The following is a 19,560-nucleotide window of genomic DNA, read 5'->3' on the forward strand; positions in this document are numbered from 1 at the left end:
CTAAGAGGCAAACAAACAGATAGTCAACCTACAACAAGTGAGTGATTCTCATTGGATAATTGGTTCAACCAGATTTTAAATCTATTGGATAGTGGATCCAAAAGTGCGAGTCGCCAAAGTCAGTGCCCTACGGCAACTCCCACTTTAGGATCCACTATCCAATAGATTTGAAATCCTGTTCAACCAATTATCCAATGAGAATTGCTTACATGTTGTAGGTTGACTATCTGTGTTTGCCATTTTGTCTTTGTCTCCGACGAGGATACAGCAGTGTTGATATGTTTCTTCAATTAAATCCTTCAGATCAACCCGTGTGCTCCTTTCTTTTCCCTATAGGACGTTGTCTGTCGGCATTTAACAGGAAAGATGGAGACGGGACACAAACTAAAAACGAACATGTTTTCATACTTGTGGGTTGCATCTGCTGGTTTACTTTGGGTCCACTTGTCTGCTCAAAAGGAAGGTTTGAATAACACAAAACATTGCAAGTGATCACCTTTGTCCAGTGATCAAACATTTTGTCTCAAGAGATACTGTAACTTTGTTTTCTACCTGTTTATTGAAAGTACTGCTCTACCACTAACATGATTTATTTTGACTCACTACCACCATCTCATATTCATATTCAGAATCCATTTCAGGATCACTTGTGGTGCTCTGAATGGTCAGTAGAAAGCTTTTAGGGCATGTTGATGTTCCTCCCTCCAGGTTTAAAACTAAAGGTGGCTGTGCCTTTGACGTGACTTTTTATTTTTAAAACTCCCTTCAAATCTGTGGACATTGATTTATTTTCCATCTCTTTTAAAGGTATCACTCGTTTTTTTTTATTTGTCTGTATTTCACGTCTTGTGTTTGTCTTGAATTGTGAAGCACTTTGTGTTGTTTGTTGTAAATACATGCTACATCAATAACTGACTCAATGAGCATCACCGGGTATGATAATGCTATGAGTAATATACTATGACCTTTCATAATCACCAGATCTAAAACATTATGGGATTTTGAACCAGTGTGTTTGTTCTCCCCTCCACCATCATCAAATATCCTCTGGAGTGATGTCCTCCTTGCCTCCAGTAGAGTTTCACAGACTTGTAGAAAACATGTAAAGGAGCATTTGAAGTTGTTCTGGTGGACTTCAGACACAGACACGTTGTTTGTTTCTTTTGATTTGTGATCCATTTCTAATCTAAATCTTCCAGAGATATTTTATCTTTCCTGAAACTCAGTCCCTCAAAAGTTAAGAAGAAGTGTTTGAAACCACCACACTAACTGTAACATTTTCATAACCGCTGCCATCACAAAGTCAGAGAGGCCGGATAACCTTTTCTTCAAAGCGGATCAATCAGACTTTAGAAGATTATCGGTGAGGTAACTCTACAGAGTGGTGACGAACTGACTTGATGGTGAATGACTTCTGCACATTGATGAAGTGCAGTAGTTGTGCATTTTACTCCTCCATGCCGAGCATAGAATCTATTACATTGAATAGAGAGAGCATCCTGCTGGATTTGGCTGTGCACACTGTCCCTTTTTTAAGTTCTTTTGGGAAATCACATTTTGACAGAAAGCACCGTAACTCTAGCTGGTGAATGTGCTATTCAGCTCAGAGTAGTTTCTTTCTATTGTATTCTTGCTATTGAATATTTTTTCGGCAAATCAACAGCAAGTACACAATGTCCTACATCTGGGTTTGTTCATGTTTCTACTAGCAGCATGTACAAGCTCCATCTTTACGTGTATTTGCAATACATCTATCAAACATTTAACCTACATTAGCACCAATCCATCGCTATTTTTAAGCTACATTTCTATATTATAAAAGGAAAATGTTATCTCTTAAACAAAAGACAACCTGACCTTTCCTTGCGAAACAGTTTGAGGGAGAGCAATCTCAACTTTAGAAACAGTCCTTGTAGTGAATGGAGTAATCAGTGAGTAATGTATGCATTCAAATGTATGAGTAATGGCTTTATTCGTATAGCTACAGAATTTATACACAGTATAAATCCCTTCTGAAGACAACAGTGTGCTCAAAAATACGGGGAATACCTTTATGAAAGATTACAATGCTTGATCACTTACAAACAGAACTGTGATTATTTGTTTTCATGGGTCATTTCGGAAACAAAGTGCTGCATAACCAAGATCAATGCACATAATCAGCATTACACAACAAAATACAGAGCACGGCAGAGTAATGACAAATACTGTGAGGGTAAAGGAATGCTCATTATGAGTTACGGGTAAGGTGAGGAAGGTTAAAACAAGCCAGCCAAGTGGAATAATGTTAGAAAATGACATGACATTAGCAAGTTAATGTGTAAAATGAGTCTTTAGAAATTTGAGCATATTTGATAATGTTGTCGAAAGGTTAAACTGAGCATTTGTTCTTCTTCAGTATTCAGTCTTAAGTGCAGGTTTTCTTCACTGGATTTATGAGGGCCAAACCTGAGATGGACATATCCTACTTACTGATTTTATTTGTATTTGTCAGATGACAATAATGTTACCTGGACATCTAACAATGCAAGACTCTGTCTGCAACCCACAATTCGATTAAGGGTTAGAACAATCTACAAAATCTTTTCATGAAATTCACTTTAAAAACTTGACAAAAGAAAAACCTGAAGTTCAGACAGAAACCAATGAGCCCCTTCAGCTTGTGGGAATAAGTTGCCATGCTAACCAACCTGGGAGCACTGGTCCCCGGGTTTCTCCAGCTCCTGGTCCTGCTTTCCAACCAGCAACCTTTCAATCAGGTCATCGTATCTCTGAGTGGCCATCTCCACTCAAACCGGTACTTGTACACCAGCCGCTGCCGCCGTAGTCATTACTGTGTCCCGTCGCGCTGTGAGATGCTGAGCTGCTGACAGATACTCGACCTGGCAACGATTGCTGCGATGTACTTATAATTTTGTGTTTGTCGACTGTCAGAAACCTGCAGGATGTCTCTCCCACGTCTGAACCAGACAGCGGGACATAATTATGGTGTGTTCCTCCGTACATCACCCAGCTCTCCAAGAGAAGCGAGCTTGGTCAGGCTCACTGACTTCCATCTCTCATACATCTACCTCCTCAACTCACACTCTAAAAGAAAAGTGCATGTGTGTGTGTGTGTGTGTGTGTGTGTGTGTGTGTGTGTGTGTGTGTGTGTGTGTGTTTCATATAATACTTTTGTTTACAACACTGAAAAAATAAAGTGTATTTTTCTCTCTCACACTGGAAATGTGTGAGTGTGTGGATGTCAAACTAGACAAACCAAGCATTTATTCCCCTTAGCAGGAGTGTGTGTCATATCCAGGTGAGTGTGACAGATCGGGGGCTTCTCTACAGTGGCAGGGGAGCCGAGGCCATCTTGCTGTATTATTCATGAAAGTTGGGGATGTCTTGTTGGCACGCTGTGTTGGCAAACAGCATGTATGGAACAGCAGCAAAAATAATGGGACGCTGTAGCTCAGTGCTGTGTCATCAGCAACACAGTCTTGTAGCAGCACCTGGTGCTCACTGTTTGAATACTAAATGGTTGGGAGAAACACGGCCACTCATTCATTCATAAGGTCTCATCTGAACTCTACGTTCCTTCTCAAAGACAAAACCATAAAGAAGAATATGGACTTGAATATATATAAACATTTCACGCTCACATTCGTACACTGATGGCAGAGGCTGACATGAGAGATGCCACCCGTTAAGAGGCAAACACACAGATAGTCAACCTCCAACAAGTGAGCAATTCTCATTGGATACCTCACATGAGTCTGTGATTGTTTGTCTGTTTGTCAGCAGGAGCACAAAGAAAGTACTGGTCTGATTTTCATTAAACTTAATGAAAGGATGTAGCATGGGCCAAGGATGAACCTCTTACATTTTGGAGCATGAGACGAATCACTGGGCAGATTCAAGAATTATTTTTCATTCATCACATGGCCTTGGTGGAGGTCTGTGCTCTCCGAGTGCCCTTCTGGTTTCCGTTCTAATTCACCCAGTTGTGAGATCTGATGCTTGTACTTATTTCACCACAGTGAGCTGCAACAAGTGACTCACAAATTAGCAAAACTTTCTGCTTATCACTGCTACACTATCCTGTAACACATGTAGAAAACCTGTAGAGGTTCTAGCTGAAGGTTAATGTCTTCAGGGGTTCAAGCTCAGGCTTTTATTCAGCATTTGAATAACAAGCATTTGAATAACAAGAATACTCTTGTTATTCAAATGCAGCACACAGGCCTTTGTCAAATGATCTTGTAATATATTATTCCTGGATGCTGTCTCACACTACTTCAGAAATATTGCTTTTAAACCCTTCTGCACCCCTAAATCAAAACAAGAGCTGTTATTATGAAGGGTAAATAAAGACACAGAGCAACAACTTTTTCACATTTTTGTTAAATGTTGCAAAAGAAGTCGCTGCCACATGCTGCTTCTCCATACGGACCCACATAAAAATAAAAACAGAGAAACAATGGGAGTAGTTGACCAAGGCATATTTGTGTGATTGTAAGCAGATCAAAATATGTTTGGCAAATATTTATCATGTGAGACAATAAGTATAAACTAGCGTTAACCAGTCATAGATTTTGCATTCTGTGTAAGATATCCCTTTAATATCCTTTTATATATTAGGTTATTGTGAGTGATGTTGCAAAGCAATGAGCAGGACTATTTTATACCCTTATTGGATTTTACATCAATGTGAAGTGCCTTTATTTAAAACTGCACTAATCAATGGAAGGTGTCACTCGTGGTGATGAAACTGCAGAGAATTATTACCCGGCGTTTGAATGGCCCTGCAGCGGCCAGCCGATGAAAGACAGATGGAAAAAAGTCCTGGGGGGGTGGGATGGATATAAAGTCAGAGTGGATGCAAGGAGATTCAAAGAGGGTCAAGAGGGCGACAGACAGCTTTAGAATTGAAGAGGTTTGACGAATTATGAAAAGTTTGAGACTTCACTTTGAATGAGAGTACTTGCTGCACAGGGGAGGAGCCAAAAGTTGTAAACATTCAGGGTCTCAAACCAAACATATCTGGGACAGCGGCTATGCTAACGAAGACAAGCGTTATTGACCCATTTGGCCACAAGAGGGAGTATACCTTTAGGTGATGCAGGGCACATACATATGTTTTATCCATCACCACAGCTATAGAGATGTTTTCCTCTGTTTCTTTTTGAAAATATATTTTTCTGAATTTATAAATCCATTGTGCAATGCAATTCGTTAGCATAGCCGCTCATCCACCCAAGTTTAGTCTGCCAACTGATGTTAGCCTATATTAGCTTATAGTAGCCATACTATTACAATTCGGCATTTTTTTACTAAACCAATTACAATTACCAACAGTCATACCTTCAAGGACCTTAATGCCTTGTCACATATTGTCAATAACGAAAAATAAAGGCTAAACTGCCGCGGCACCTCTCCCAAAACAGTGGCACAACTTCCTACAGCAGCTAAGCTCAACTAGCTGCCGCTGCCACATTTTGAGCTTGCCCTTTCTCGAGGACGCCATCGCAAGGATAGTACGCTGCGTTCACAGTGGTGTGTGGAAGTGCGAAACGTCACATATTAAAGTGTGGTAGTTGAACGGCCCAATATGGCATAGTTTATTGTTCTTTTACTGTGAATCGTGCCAAGTAGAGGCTAAAACAGCTTGCTAAACAGAACTTTGTCACTAGCGTAATTTTATTTACTTCCAATCACGTGAATATGGTGTATATAAAGTGTTATAATTCTAATTATAATTCTCGCGGTGCCCACGTTACATGAAGGCAACGTGGTTGAGGGTCCTCAGCCTTCTTTGTTATGCTGTCACTCATGATGACACGCCCCTCTCAGTTGATGCCACGCCCCCCACGTTAGATCAGGGTCAAAAGTCTGAACTGAAAATAACCGATCTGAAAGTGAAAAAAAGATTTGAAACCGAAAAAAATCTGAAAATATAAAATCTGAGACTGGAAAATATAAGAACTCAAATATCAAAATATATATGAAAGAAAAATGAAAAAAAAAAATGTATTCAAAAAAATTCCAGAACTGAATCAAAATGATATTCAACCCAAAAAACCTTTTCGTTCACTTATTTTTATTTTGAATACATTGCTGTATTTTTCAATGTTCAAGACCACAACTTGAACTTTCAGGTTAAATTTTTTTTTTCAAATGATCAGAACTTTTGACCTGGATTTAGCTCCATATTAATACAATTGAGTTAATGCTCTTTTGTTGGCCATATATTTAATTCAGAGTATGATAACCACGTTTACTTGTTGGGATTCTTCATTTGCAGTTAGAGCAGCTCAGATTATTCTGCCATTTATTTGCAAGTGTAGCAGATTAGTCAGATAAACATTTATTCTGTGAACTCTACTCCAGTTTAGTCTGACAAAAATAGGTTTCAAGATTAGGAAAGCTGTTTAGGCGAGATTCCTACCCTTCTTGTGTCTGTAATGCAAGGGTTGATCTCTTGTAATCATGTTTTTTCCCGTTCGTCCTTGAATGCAGCATTAGCTCCGTCAACTTGTTGCGCAACCGGAGAGAAACGCCCCCCTCCTCCCTCTGAGCTCAGCTGAAGCTCTTCCTCTCTGCTCTCTCTCTGTCACTGCTGCACACAACTCACCAAGAGCGTAAACATGGCTGCGAACCGGGTGATCGTTTATGGAGGAAGAGGAGCTCTGGGCGCAACGTGTGTCCAGCATTTCAAATCCAAAGGATGGGTGAGTGGGAGTCAATGCTACAGTGGGAGTCAATGCTACAGTGGGAGTCAATGCTATCGATAAATGCTAACTCAATGCTGAACGACAAGCTGACTGTAGTTTCTTTATTCGTGACGTTTGACAGTGGGTCGCTTGCATCGACATGGCTGCAAACGAGGAGGCGAACGAGAACGTGATCGTGAAGTTGAGTGAGTCTTTCACCGAGCAGGCAGGACAGGTGAGCTGCACATGACAGTATGCATCATGAATTATATCTATTATATCTATAATTAGATTAATCGGTTGTGCTCAACTGTATGCTAATGCTGCGTTCAAGTCACATTTGAAAAGAAGGGAGAAAAGTTCGTGAATCTAACAACTATATATTATTTTTCAACAAGATATTGTTGGTTTAGCTGTCTTTTTACATCTTACATTACTGGATACATTTTATATTTTAATATTTCATAAATTAATAAAAGTTTATATATTTGTAGGCTTGTGACAGTTTATTTTCTATCCTGTTTATCCAGTTAATGCTGGGTACAACCTGGACAATACATATACAAATCTAAAATACAATAGTTAATTTATTGTTAGGCAATATTCTCATTTTATACAGGTTAGTATATTAACATATTTTTGTGTTTTATTTAGCTAGTTTACATGATTTTTGTAAAATGCTGGAGCATACCTCATGCATGTCTTTGTCACATTATGATTGAACATCCTTGCAATTTTCTTTTTTGCAATAACGGTTATAAATAAACTCTCTGTAATCATCACTCATTCATCCCCTGCTGTGAATGTTTTTTTTTTTCCAATTCCCTTCCTGAACGCAGCGCAGAATGTGTGGTAAACATTTCCAGCTGGTGTTTTTATTTCAGAGATAGTCTCCCCGTGGCTTTATGAAAAGGTGTTGGTAGTTATCTCTCATTTTGTGCAGGTGACGACAGATGTGGCCAAGTTATTAGGGGAGCAGAAAGTGGATGCCATCTTGTGCGTGGCAGGAGGATGGGCGGGAGGAAGCTGTAGTTCCAAAGGTGAGATTTCAACCTTTTTGTTTGCTGTCACATTAATCATCAGCTACTTGTTTCCTGCAGCCATTCATGCACAAAATTAAACTCAGCCTAAATAAACTGTACGGTAATTAAGAAGCGGACGTTTAGCTTAGCTTAGCATAAAGACTGGAAACAGTTGGAACAGCTAGCATGGCTCAGCCCAAAGGTAACAAAATCCACCAAGTAGCACCTTTAAAGCTCACTGAATATCACACATCTTGTTTGTTGAATCTGTTGAAGTGTAAAAATTACATTTCTTCTTTGTGCGATTCTGGTCCAAGCCGAGAAATAATCGGATACAAACCCCATTTTGATTTTTCCACGGATTAAGCAAATGATATATAATGTGTTGATTTGTGAGCTTTAGAGGCGCTGATGCAGATTTTGTTGCTGTTGTACAGAGCCAGGCTAGCTGTACCCTCTCTTTGTGCTAAGCTAAGCCAACCAACTGCTGTAGCTTTATATTTATAACAGTCGGATACAAGAGTGGTATCGATCTTCTCATGTGGCTCTCTGTGCCAGAAACTAAATAAGATGATGCATCTTTAAAAGCATGTTTGATAAATGAGAAACCAGCAAATTAAAAATGTTCCCCGTCTCTCTTAGATTTGTACAAAAACACAGATCTGATGTGGAAACAGAGCGTGTGGACCTCCACTATCTCCGGCCACCTCGCTGCTCTGCACCTAAAACCAGGTGGACTGTTGACTTTGGCCGGGGCCAAAGCTGCCCTGTCGGGCACTGGAGGTAAGGAACACACACACACACACACACACACACACTTGTATTTACCGTTCTCATCACGATGACCTGGTTTGGCCGCGTGTCACGTCAGGGTTGCAGGCAGACTTTAATGTATCGGAGACTCGATTGTGCACATAGCTTTGTTGTCCAACCTGTCGATTCAAATAAAGCAGGTAATGGAAAGCACTGCAGGGCTTTGAACGGGGAATTGACATCCTGATCAGAGACGCGGGGGATTCTCATGCAGCTCACAACAGTGAGAGGAAAAGGTGTCAATAAAATGGATCCGAGAATCAAAACCAGAAGGGGAAAAAAAGATACAATAGCCGATGAGCTCTGTGGAAGCAGCAGTTTGCCCGTGTGCAACCCTTTACTCTGTTAGTGTCCTTGAGCATGTAAGTCAAGCCCGACCTGCTCTCTTATTTTACTCTACACAAGACCAGCTGAATGACAAAAATGTGACTGATTAGGGTTCATTAAAGCAGCTGACAAATGACTATTCCTTTTGACATTTCAGACTATTGAGAAAATAACAGGCAGATTAAATGATAGTAAAAATAATCATTAGTTGCAGCCTTATTGAAAAAATAAACTTGTACATCACTAGAAAGCACGAATTATACTTAAGATACCTTAAGCCTGGATCTCTGCGGAGAACGGTCTTATTGGTAATTCTAAGTCATGTTGTGTAGATCTGAGCATCAAACACGCCAATTTGTTGATCCAGCTTCTTGTCGGGAGGCAGTGTTGAAACAGACAAACCCAAATCTGTGACGGTATAAAAGAAAACAGCCACAGAAACCAGACCAGCTCTGGAATTGACAACATGCAACGTGCAAAATTATCTTTAAAATAAATAAATAAACTCCATATGTGTAATTAAAATGATTTGTCTTTCGATGGTGACTACCGTACGTATTGTTTTCGGACATTAAGTCCCAGGGTGGTCCACCGAAAGAGGCGGGACCCTGCCTCTCTATAGTAGACCATTGTTCATGTGACACCAGCCGGCCTCTGTGGCATCCAGAGAGGATTTGGTGTGGTGCCATGTGATGTGCCATGTGATGTGCAGTCTCCCCCTCTATCCAAGCTAACCACTGGTTGGGCGGAGATCCAACTCCACGGCGATACAAAGCCCCGATTCAGCACAAAGCCCACAATCTCATTGGCTGCTGGCTTATGAAGATGACTCAGTTGAGGCTCCACACACATTATCCATGTGGACAGCCTGCGTTAACTGCACTGATGCAGTTTGGGGATCCTGATCTATTGTTTTCTTTTGACTGAGGTTGTATTTACTGGGAGCCTGCAGCCCCTCTGCAGAGGCAATTTCTTTAGGTATTAGGTGTATTTTTAAATACAAGAAAACTGTGAAAGTGATCTCGTATAAAAAAAGAAACATATCTGTGTGGTCTAATTAAACACGAGTCAACATCAAGAGCCACATGTAAGGAAATATAACAAACACCGCTGAGAGGTACTTCCTTTCTTCTGTGTGCTTTGATCAAACAAAGTGAGAAAAACGTTAATGAGCATTGACCAAAATCCAGATAATCTGTGCGGCGGAAACAAGAAAAGCAGATTCGGATAACTAATTGACCTTGAAGGTTGTTGTGAATTAAAGGTTTAAGAATGAATACCCCGTTAAATGTTGTGAATATTATTCACAGATGTTGGGGGATAACCAGCCGAGTATCACGTCCGCAAATAAAAGGGTGAAAAATCAAAATGTTCTGCCCAGTGAACAAAAACATCTTTGCTGCTCTGAATCAATCATTAATTACATTTTGAAATTCCAAAGCCAACTTAAAAGACCAAGAGTGGGTTGTCGGACCTCGTGCAGGGCTTTTTAATAATCCTAACCTTTTGATTTAGGGTTTAAAACAGAGGTCGAGCCCCAGAAGGAGGGGGGTCTTTTCTGTGCTCTCCATGCGACTTTTGTTCATAATCTCCAATCTGATTATCCTCTAAAATATGCAAAAGATAGCTTTCAGTGTTTGGAGGCACAGCAAACAATCGTATGTATTATATTCAAGCAGCTTGTTGCCCGTTGTCTTCCACACAGAAGTCCAGTTTTTATTCTAGCATAACTAGAAGTTGCCTAGAGTTGAGCCTGTGAAACATGAGTGGTGCAGGATTCAGAATAGTCTTTGATATGAAGACACTTGTCTTCTGACTGTAGTGCCAATCTGGGACTCTAAAGTATAATGGCTGAAGTCCTTTGTTTAGGCTCTCACATTCTAGCTTCTTCTGATCCAATTCCCCATTTAATCTTCTTCCTGGAGCTTGTTGCTCCGGCTGTTCCTAAATTCAATCTTATCTGATTCAAGTGTTTACTAAGATCTACTGAATTAAAATGGGTGGAACCACACAAACTGTTTCTGACGTTGAGACGTTGTTGTTACATGTTTACACCTGCTAAGTTCCAGGTGTAACTGTTTCATCGCTGACTGAATCAAATGACACAGCTAAAGTTAGCTAGCTAATGTTTGACGAGGTCAACACAACCGTCGCAACACTATTTAAAACGCTTTACAGAAAAATAACAGGAGTGTTGACTTCACCGTCTTTAGACTGCAGCGTCTCTAACTCGTGCCTCCTTTTTTTGATGTTTCTCTTGGTGAAAATCAAAAGCTTGTAATAAAAGCCATGTCACCACCCCTCGTTCTCATTGGTCATGAGATTGGTTTAGTCGGGTGGGCAGATGCTTTGCATTCTTCAGAAAGCTTGTTAGATTTTGGGGGGTAGAGGCACACTTACTGTTTCCAGATGCTGAAGCTACAAAACATTCCGATAACTTTATCCGGTTTCAAAATCAAACGACAGAGAAGAGAACAAGCGGTTAGAGATGTTTCATATGTAGTGTGTGTAGTAAATTGAATGTGATTAGTTTATTTATCAGAGCACATACATACCTGGCTACAACTTCATTTTTAAAGGTCTCAAGCTGTTCCTACTGGAGATTCTCCCAATTTCCTTCCACTTGACCTCTCCCCACTAAACCAATGCCATCCACTCCCGGGCACAGTGTGTCATGCCGTTGATGTGGTCTATGTTGCCTCTGCAAACTGAATTTTCCCCGAGGACATTAAAATAAATCTTCCATCTGCACCCTCCAGGCATGGTGGGCTACGGCATGGCCAAAGCTGCCGTCCACCAGCTGTGTCAGAGTCTCGCAGCAAAGAACAGTGGGATGCCATCGGGATCCGCTGCTGTGGCCATACTACCGTAAGTACTGCAGGGAAATGTTGTGGACACACTTGATGCACGTTTAAGTGAGGATGTGGGAATCACAGGTGGGAGGCTTTTAATATTAATCGTCCACCAAATGTGTCCCTTTAGTATCAAATAGCTTCAACCTGTGGTCCTGAGAGGTGGCTCTAAAAACATTTGTGTCTGTCTCTTTTGTGGAGGATAGTAGTCTGTTTGGAGTCACAGCAACTTTATTCGATGTCTCAGAAATTAAAACTTAAAGAAATAACCAATACTACGTTCCAAATCGCATCCTATTTCTTTTTACTTTATGTACTACAGCTGCCCTTACATAGTACGTTCTATTGCATGCAGTATGCATTCAATCAGGACATACTTTGCCATGACATGGCACCTTGAACCCTATCCTCTTGCGCAGAGGATTGTTTTCAGAATAGGCAAAAAAAGCATGCTGGTTTGCAGACTGCAAAATACGACCAGATGGTAATTTTGGCATTCAGCATTTATTATTCTATGTATTGGGACATACTAAAAGTCTCTGGCATACTAGATAGTATGGTAGTATTGGCATTAGAACGCACAGCAAGTCTCACTCATTTTGCTTATTGTTGGTAAGATTGTCTTCTCAATGAAGAGAATAACCAACCACAAGTTTTCTTTAAATCTCAAAAAGGATGTTAAGCTTTGATTTCCACCTGCTTCTGAGGAGGATAGAAGAGAAATGTGAGAGAATTTGAGCTGTAAGGACTCGTCCATTCATCGGTCATCTGTCATTGCAGTTAAAGAACGTAGGCTTTGGGCTTACGCTAAAATGATGAATAACTGACCTGAAGAGAACGTTTAAAGCTTCACCAGACAACCTTGGTTTTTTTCTCCTTTAAATTTTATTAATCCTTGTTGCACTACGCATCTTTAAATACACCGACGCTGCAAGAAGCCGGTAAAAGAAGCGAAGACGAAAGCTACTGTGCCGTTAAATGACCTGTGCCTCACAATTCTTTGTCATGTCCGATGGATACAGGAAGTGGGAGGTTGAAGATAAGCTGCAGGAGTAAAAGATGGATAAGGCTGCCAACGTCACCCAGTGGATCTGTGGTTGTGCACATGATCTGTTTTAGATGAATGGCGCACACACAGGCGTTTGCATCATCGCATCTTTATCTAATTTAAAAGATTTTTTTTGTTTTTGCAACGTCATCATGAGAAGCTAGAAATGGATTTTCTCTCTCCGGTTGTAGTTTCTCTCCAGCATGCTGTCACATCTGTTCAGCATTAGCCCCATGACTTGCATTTCTGTTGGAGACAACCACCTACTCCTGCTGCTCCATCATTTACCAGCACTATATAGCATTTGTGCATGAGGGATATTCCTGCAAAGAAATGTATATTTGTATACATCTTATAAACCTTGACAATCCCTCCCACCAAAAAAAAAAACACTGCAGTACTCCTGGGTCAGGATGCATTGTTGTTTATAAGCTATTGCACAGAAGTACTGCATGTTAATGTTAGCATTGTTACACAAAAGGTGACAAGAAAAGCGTGCTGTGTTGAATTGCTAAGTGAAATATGAAGTCATGAATATGATAATAAAACACAAACATGATGCAAATCATTTTTCTTTCCGAACCCTGTGCTCTGTTTGTGGTCTGTATGTGTGGAGGTGCTGCAGACTGCAAGCTTTCTCTCTCTCTGTCTCTCTCTCTCGCTGTCTGTCTCTCGCTGTCTGTCTCTCTCTCTCTCTCTCTTTCTGTCTCTCTCTCTCTCTCTCTCTCTCTCTCTCTCTCTCTCTCTCTCTCTGTGTGTCTCTCTCTCTGCCGCTCACTCCCTGATTGTCATCTGGCTTAATTTGACAGGGTTACCTTGGATACGCCGATGAACAGGAAGTTCATGCCTGATGCGGACTTCGGTTCCTGGACACCGCTGGAGTACATCGCAGAGTGAGTGCTGAAGCGGATAATGACTCCTACTGTTATTTGCAGGCTGTAGGGAGCTCTGTAACATCTGTCTCCATCAATATAACTTCAACAAATGTGTATCTGCTCTAGAGTCACATTTGGAAAATGTTCATGCATCCTAAAAACACCACCCAATGCTTTTTATAGACTTTTGCATTTAGGAAAATTCCACCCTGCAATGCACTTATAATATGAATCTACGAGGTTCGGTTTTTATAATGTATTTATTTTTGTTTAATACATACTGAAGCATCGTGTCTGTGCCTATAAACAGCAACAAGAACATTTGATTAATGCTTAAATGTTACTCGGAGTGTGTCGTGTGTGCCGTATTTTTCGTTCTCTGTACACACGATTTGTTCAGTTGGTGTACGACTATCTTCTACATGTGTCTGACACTGAAACGTGTCTGTTCTACATGCTGTCCTGTCGAGGCTGCTAAAACGCTCTTTGATTCTTAGAGACTCTCCGACATCCTGAACATCACATTTAGCTGTTTGATGCTTCAGATCAGAGAAACAATTTCCAGCTATCAACCTACCTTAACGTTACTGGCAATACCTGATGTAATGTTAAGCAAGTTGTGCTCAAGAATGAACTGCATATGAGCACAGAATACGAAGTACAATAGCTATTTATAGCCATTTTTTCCATTTAAATTTATTACAGTTTTATCAAACCTTCATCAAATGAAATCTTCTTTGTGGTGTAAATAGACCCAGGTTCATGTCTGGTCACGTATTCATGTCAAATTTATTATTAAAAAAAAGACAGCGAGAGATTTGAAATATGGCGTTTCACCACAAGATGTTCAAATGGATCTACGCTGGTCTGTCTTATGATTGATGGCACAGTTGTGCGTTTTTCTTGCTTGCTCATCACTGGAGGTCATCCATTTTTCTGTCTGCGAAGTGTATTATTTATGACATGTATTCTCTTACTTATTTAATCCACATATTTTACATCGAATATTTAATCCTCCTACTATATTTGCAACAATTTACTTGACAGTACAGTTGTTTGTCATGTTAGGGATCTACAGTGATTAAGCTCTTACATAAAAAATGGTATCAGTATGTGAAATGGCTGCTATGTGGACTAACATCCTCACACATGAATACAAATGGCCTCATTGGATCCACAAGAGTCTCAGCTTTCTAGTCAAACCTGATTTATGCCATTCTGAGACTGTTTAGGGACCCCAGTATGCAGAAATACTCAAACACAACCTTTTTAGAATGGGTGAAAAAAAACACATTTATACTGCATACACACATGTTTATTTCCTTAAACTGCATGGGGATTAGCATTAAGTGAGCATGTCTGTAAAGGGGAGACTTGTGGGTACCTGTAGAACCCATTTTCAGGCACATATCTTGATGTGACGGGTCAAGAGACCCCTGAGAATATAACCGTTCCAGCGAAAATGTAGCCTAATTTTTGAGTATTATTCAGCTCCTTTACAAACTAGCATGACCACTAGATTCATTCGCGACATGAGCAATGCTATTACTCTTTTTCTTTTGCATTTGTTTATTCATCCATCTTTTCAACAGTTCTAAAACTTTCCAAAACAACAATGTCTGTGGGGGAAGAGGGTTTTGATTAATGATCAATTCAATTATTTAATTAATTCCAGTAATTAGTACAAAGGAAACAGTGATTTGAGAGTACGAGAACTCTCCTAAATGAATACATTGAGACAGAAGTTTGTGTTTACGCTCTGCGTAGGCCAGGAGAGATTAGAGGGGATGTGATCCTGTTTGATAATCCCTGAGGAAACAGATGAGGGTCTGAGGACAGAAATAGAAACAATCTGTGTGGCGGGAAATGAAGGGATGTGGCACCCGTTCTTTCATTGTCCCTATTCCTATCTGCTGTACTCATCTTTCTGGCTTTCACATGACAAACGTCATTCATCAAACCTGTACACAACTGTTATTTCTAGTCCTCCTGCTTACTATGGAAACACAGATTGTCAGATTCGTTATTTAACGTCCAAAAAATATGGAGGATCAAGGCTGACAATGTGTCATTTGTCAGTTACATACTTTTCTCAATATCTTGTTGTTTGAGTTATAAACATGTTTCTTTTTTTCATCTACAAAAAGAAGCCAAAGTTGGTGTTTAATTGATGGTTAAATGTGCAGCAATATGCACAAGAACTTTGCCTAAATTAATTGACAAACGATTAGAAATTAGCAAATTCAAGTAAACAATCTGACCTTTTATATTAATGCAATCCTTAATAAATCTTACAGAAGTGAACCAACATACTGTATATGTTGAAAATAAATAGACACTGTGCATTTTATAGACTTTTTTTAATTTGTTTTTTTTATTTACGTTTTAAGTTTTAAAAAAGCCATTTTAATTGTAACTACTCTTTGGACAAACGGCTTTTTAGGGTGATCCCTTATGAGTATTTCCACAGTGTGGGGCTCAATAAGGTTGTTTTCTATGTGCATTATTGTTTACTTATTATTTTTGTCCTTTAATTTATTTATTTGCTTCACATTACTCGTTTTTGCCATTATTTTTGTTAGTGTTATAGCTTTTATGAGCACATATCATTTTCACATGTAATTTTTGATTGAGTTTTTTAGCGTCAACACGCGTGAGTCAGTTTCAGTACTTCTTTGCGTTCACATTTTGTTTTTAAAGTTGAACACCTGTCCTCATGACACTTCATACCCCGATGAAGACTTGTTAAGTCGAACCGCGTTGGATATCCATGATTTATTTAAGGTTTTTAACTTTTCCAGACTGCTTATTAATACCAAGAACTTCTTTCTTACGTAAGTCATTGTTCTTCCTTTTGTTCTTGACTGCTTGCCCCATCCTTGAAGAGCACCTGACTTCTACTTCAACATTACCAACAGAGTTTCTTGACGTACTCCCCATTGTTTCATATATATATATATATATATATATATATATATATATATATATATATATATACTGTAAAAGTATAGTAGGAGATGACACTACAGTTCTGTATGAGAAGGTGCTGCATTTAAATTGCAAAGATTAAATTTAGAAATTTGTAGTGATGGTCTGAAAATAATACTAGAAATGCAACTAAACAAATTAACATATTGGGTTTTGATTGCTTCCTGAATAATGTTTATTTCATTTGTTTTGCTCCAGAATGTTCTTCAACTGGGCCGCGGGAGTGAACCGGCCGGCTTCAGGAAGCTTAATGCAGCTGCTGACCTCCGGAGGGGAAACCCAGGCTGTGGCCACACAGTAGAGGACAGAGGGGAGGAGTGGAGACGGTGATGGGGGTTGGGAGGGAGAGATAAGGAGATGGAGAAGCCCAGAGATAGACTGGTAGAGAGAGGAGGAGGAGGATATGAGGAAGAGGGTTTAAGGGTGTGGAGGTGAAGAAGAGAGATGGTAACAGAGGAACTGGATAAAATAAGAAGGTGGAGAGGAGACAGTTAGATGGGTTCATTTTGGAGGGGGAGGAGGAGGAGGAGCTTTTATTGCAAATGTAGCCTCAGAGCGCCATCTAGCTGTGACAGTCTAAACTGTGTTTTATATACGGCGATGGTATGGACACTTTTCAAATGTGCACAACAAATTTGAGGTATTCTTTCAAAGATCAGTGAAGTCTAATAAGTTAAATGAGAAACAATTCATATAAAAATGTTCATGTAGCTTCTAATCAGTGACCGCTTTCACACAGTCCTGATCCAAGAGAGAAAATTGAAGAAAATTGCTGAAAATGAATTATCTGTCTTAACTTCCTCCAAAATGCACATCAGCTACTTCATACCTATATTAGCTTCAGTCGTTTCCTTTAAAGTCTTTGAAATCCAACACACAACGTTGTCAGTCCATTGTGACGTGACATCTGTAGACCTTTTGGGTTTTTTTTTTTTTGTATCGTCCCTGAAAGTCCTCTTCCACTGCAGAAACCTCGAAGTCGAAGAAAAAGCCGCTGTCTTCTTCCCTCAAACGGACAATAAGGTTGACGGTGAAGTGGCCTTATTTTATGTTTGTAGCTGTCAAGTCAAAGTGTCCTTGTTTTCCGCGGTGCTCTCTTCCTGTTGTGGGTTTTCTAAGTCGTGTATTGTAACTGTGTGAAATTCACAATAAAATGAGCCAACACCAAGGATCCATTTTGAGGTTCAGAGTTCATTCTTGACTTTGGAAACAGAAGTTGAAAAAATGTCTCCGTGTTTTAATTCTTAGTTCACCGTGGATGCATGCTAGAGAATCAAGGTTTTCTTTCAAGGTAACCGAGGGGGAGTAATTGGTATACAGTTCGTTGATCTATAACATCAAGGTTCATTCTTGACCTTTTGAAATGACAGTTGACAAAAACAAAACCTCCAAGGTTAATTTAGTAGCCGTTCTGTAACTGATGAAGATCATTGAAAGCTCCAAAACTGCTGCTAAATGGACCTTGAGGTGAGATTGTTTTGTCAATCAGAGAGTGGATAAATGTAAAACCATCTCAAAGTGGATAAAGAATAGTTGACAAAGTACTGCATCACTCAACAGTCACATATTTTTTGGGGGGTGGAATTGGAAAGATACAAGTTAGAATCAAATGCTGCTGATATTCTCTATTTTGTAATTGTCAACAAATCCCATGAATGGATCAAAACCAACAGTGTGTTAGTCTCAGTAGCTTTCAATTCATGCGTGTGTACAGTTTTAAAAGAGCTAAATTGATTTCCTAAAACAGCTGGTGTTTGTACAACGAAGGAGCTCTACGGTATGATAAATAAGATATGTCAGGTTTTAGCTTCATATTCACAAAAAGCATCAATTAATTTATGGTAATAAGAAAAACATTGCAAAATCAAAGTATTTTCTTTTGAACGCTGCAGTATATGAACACCCACTAGATGGTGCTCTCTAATAGGCTCTTCTGCCAGTCTGTGTTTTTCAGGGGGAAGTCGCGTTCATCAAACGGATGAGTTAACACTCGCAGCTGAATGTTGCTCTGCCGTGCATCCACTGTTTAAAAATAACTTGCAGAATATCCCTTTAGCGTTCACTCTGAACGGATTGCTGAGCATCCAGGCCTTCCACAGTGACACGTGCAAATCTCTACATCTGGTCCGGCATCAATTTAAAAATTGGATTATGACGAGTAGATTATTTTTGCACTCCCGTTCCGTTGTTGCTCAACCAACACGTAGCCTACATAATCACCTTCAGCGTGGAGCACATGCATAGACTACAGGGCAGCTGCCGGGCCTTTAGTCTTAAACTCCTCCATTTCTCCCGGCCGGCCACAGTTCCGGGGGACTATATGGCTGTTGACAAGCACACTGCAATAAATCACCATGCTGAGGATTAATAGGAAAGAGCAAAGCGCCCCCGCTCACTGTAGCTGATATGTATTTATTCTAGGTGGCGTAGTAATTCATCTCACTGTGTGTGCACGCATGTGTGTGTTTGTGTCTGTGTGTGAGGGCCCGAGGCGAATGCAACACGTCTATGCATATATTACCTCCCATGATGCCAGCACTAGAGTGATTGCCCACGGGGATCGAGTCAATGTTTATCACAGAAAGCGTTTCAGCTGATCAAAGATTACCGCTGAGACGGAGCATGTTGTTCCCGTTTCAGCTGGGGCAGATAAGCTGTCACCCGGTGCCACAGATGCGATTGTTTTGTGCAATGTAAATCTATGAGAAGCAAATGATTTGCATGTCACAGGTGCAGCCGTGTGCTAAAAGGGAATTTGTCCGTGGTGCTCCTCTTTCAAAGGGGCAGCAGCAGCGCGTTTTGTTTTTGATGGTGAGTATTTAAATGAAGGATGACTGATGTGATTTAAAGGTCTGTTGTCTCACTCTGGTAAACAAGGAGCGGAGTCACATAAGGTCAACAGAGCTATATAGTGTAATGGGACAGTGCAGCTGGGTCTTC

At 40.1% G+C, this 19,560-nt stretch overlaps 1 protein-coding gene across 1 annotated transcript; it reads left to right on the forward strand.

Annotated features, from left to right (window-relative positions):
• The first annotated feature begins 6,559 nt into the window (after positions 1–6,559).
• qdpra (quinoid dihydropteridine reductase a) lies at positions 6,560–17,833 on the forward strand. Its single transcript, XM_031867000.1, has 7 exons — positions 6,560–6,713; positions 6,838–6,930; positions 7,639–7,735; positions 8,360–8,500; positions 11,617–11,725; positions 13,567–13,650; positions 16,819–17,833. The coding sequence occupies exons 1-7, from the start codon at positions 6,630–6,632 to the stop codon at positions 16,919–16,921; spliced, it is 711 nt and encodes a 236-aa protein (XP_031722860.1). The 5' UTR covers positions 6,560–6,629; the 3' UTR covers positions 16,922–17,833.
• Positions 17,834–19,560: the final 1,727 nt, after the last annotated feature.

This window comes from Anarrhichthys ocellatus, unplaced genomic scaffold (assembly GCF_004355925.1).
Source record: "Anarrhichthys ocellatus isolate YVR2014 unplaced genomic scaffold, GSC_Weel_1.0 scaffold37, whole genome shotgun sequence".
Classification (NCBI taxonomy): Eukaryota; Metazoa; Chordata; class Actinopteri; order Perciformes; family Anarhichadidae; genus Anarrhichthys; species Anarrhichthys ocellatus.

Coding starts and splice junctions, on each gene's coding strand:
- qdpra (XM_031867000.1), top strand. CDS start 6,630: ATGGCTGCGAACCGGGTGATCGTTTATGGAGGAAGAGGAGCTCTGGGC. Junction 6,714..6,837: donor ATTTCAAATCCAAAGGATGG/GTGAGTGGGAGT, acceptor GACGTTTGACAG/TGGGTCGCTTGCATCGACAT. Junction 7,736..8,359: donor AGGAAGCTGTAGTTCCAAAG/GTGAGATTTCAA, acceptor CGTCTCTCTTAG/ATTTGTACAAAAACACAGAT.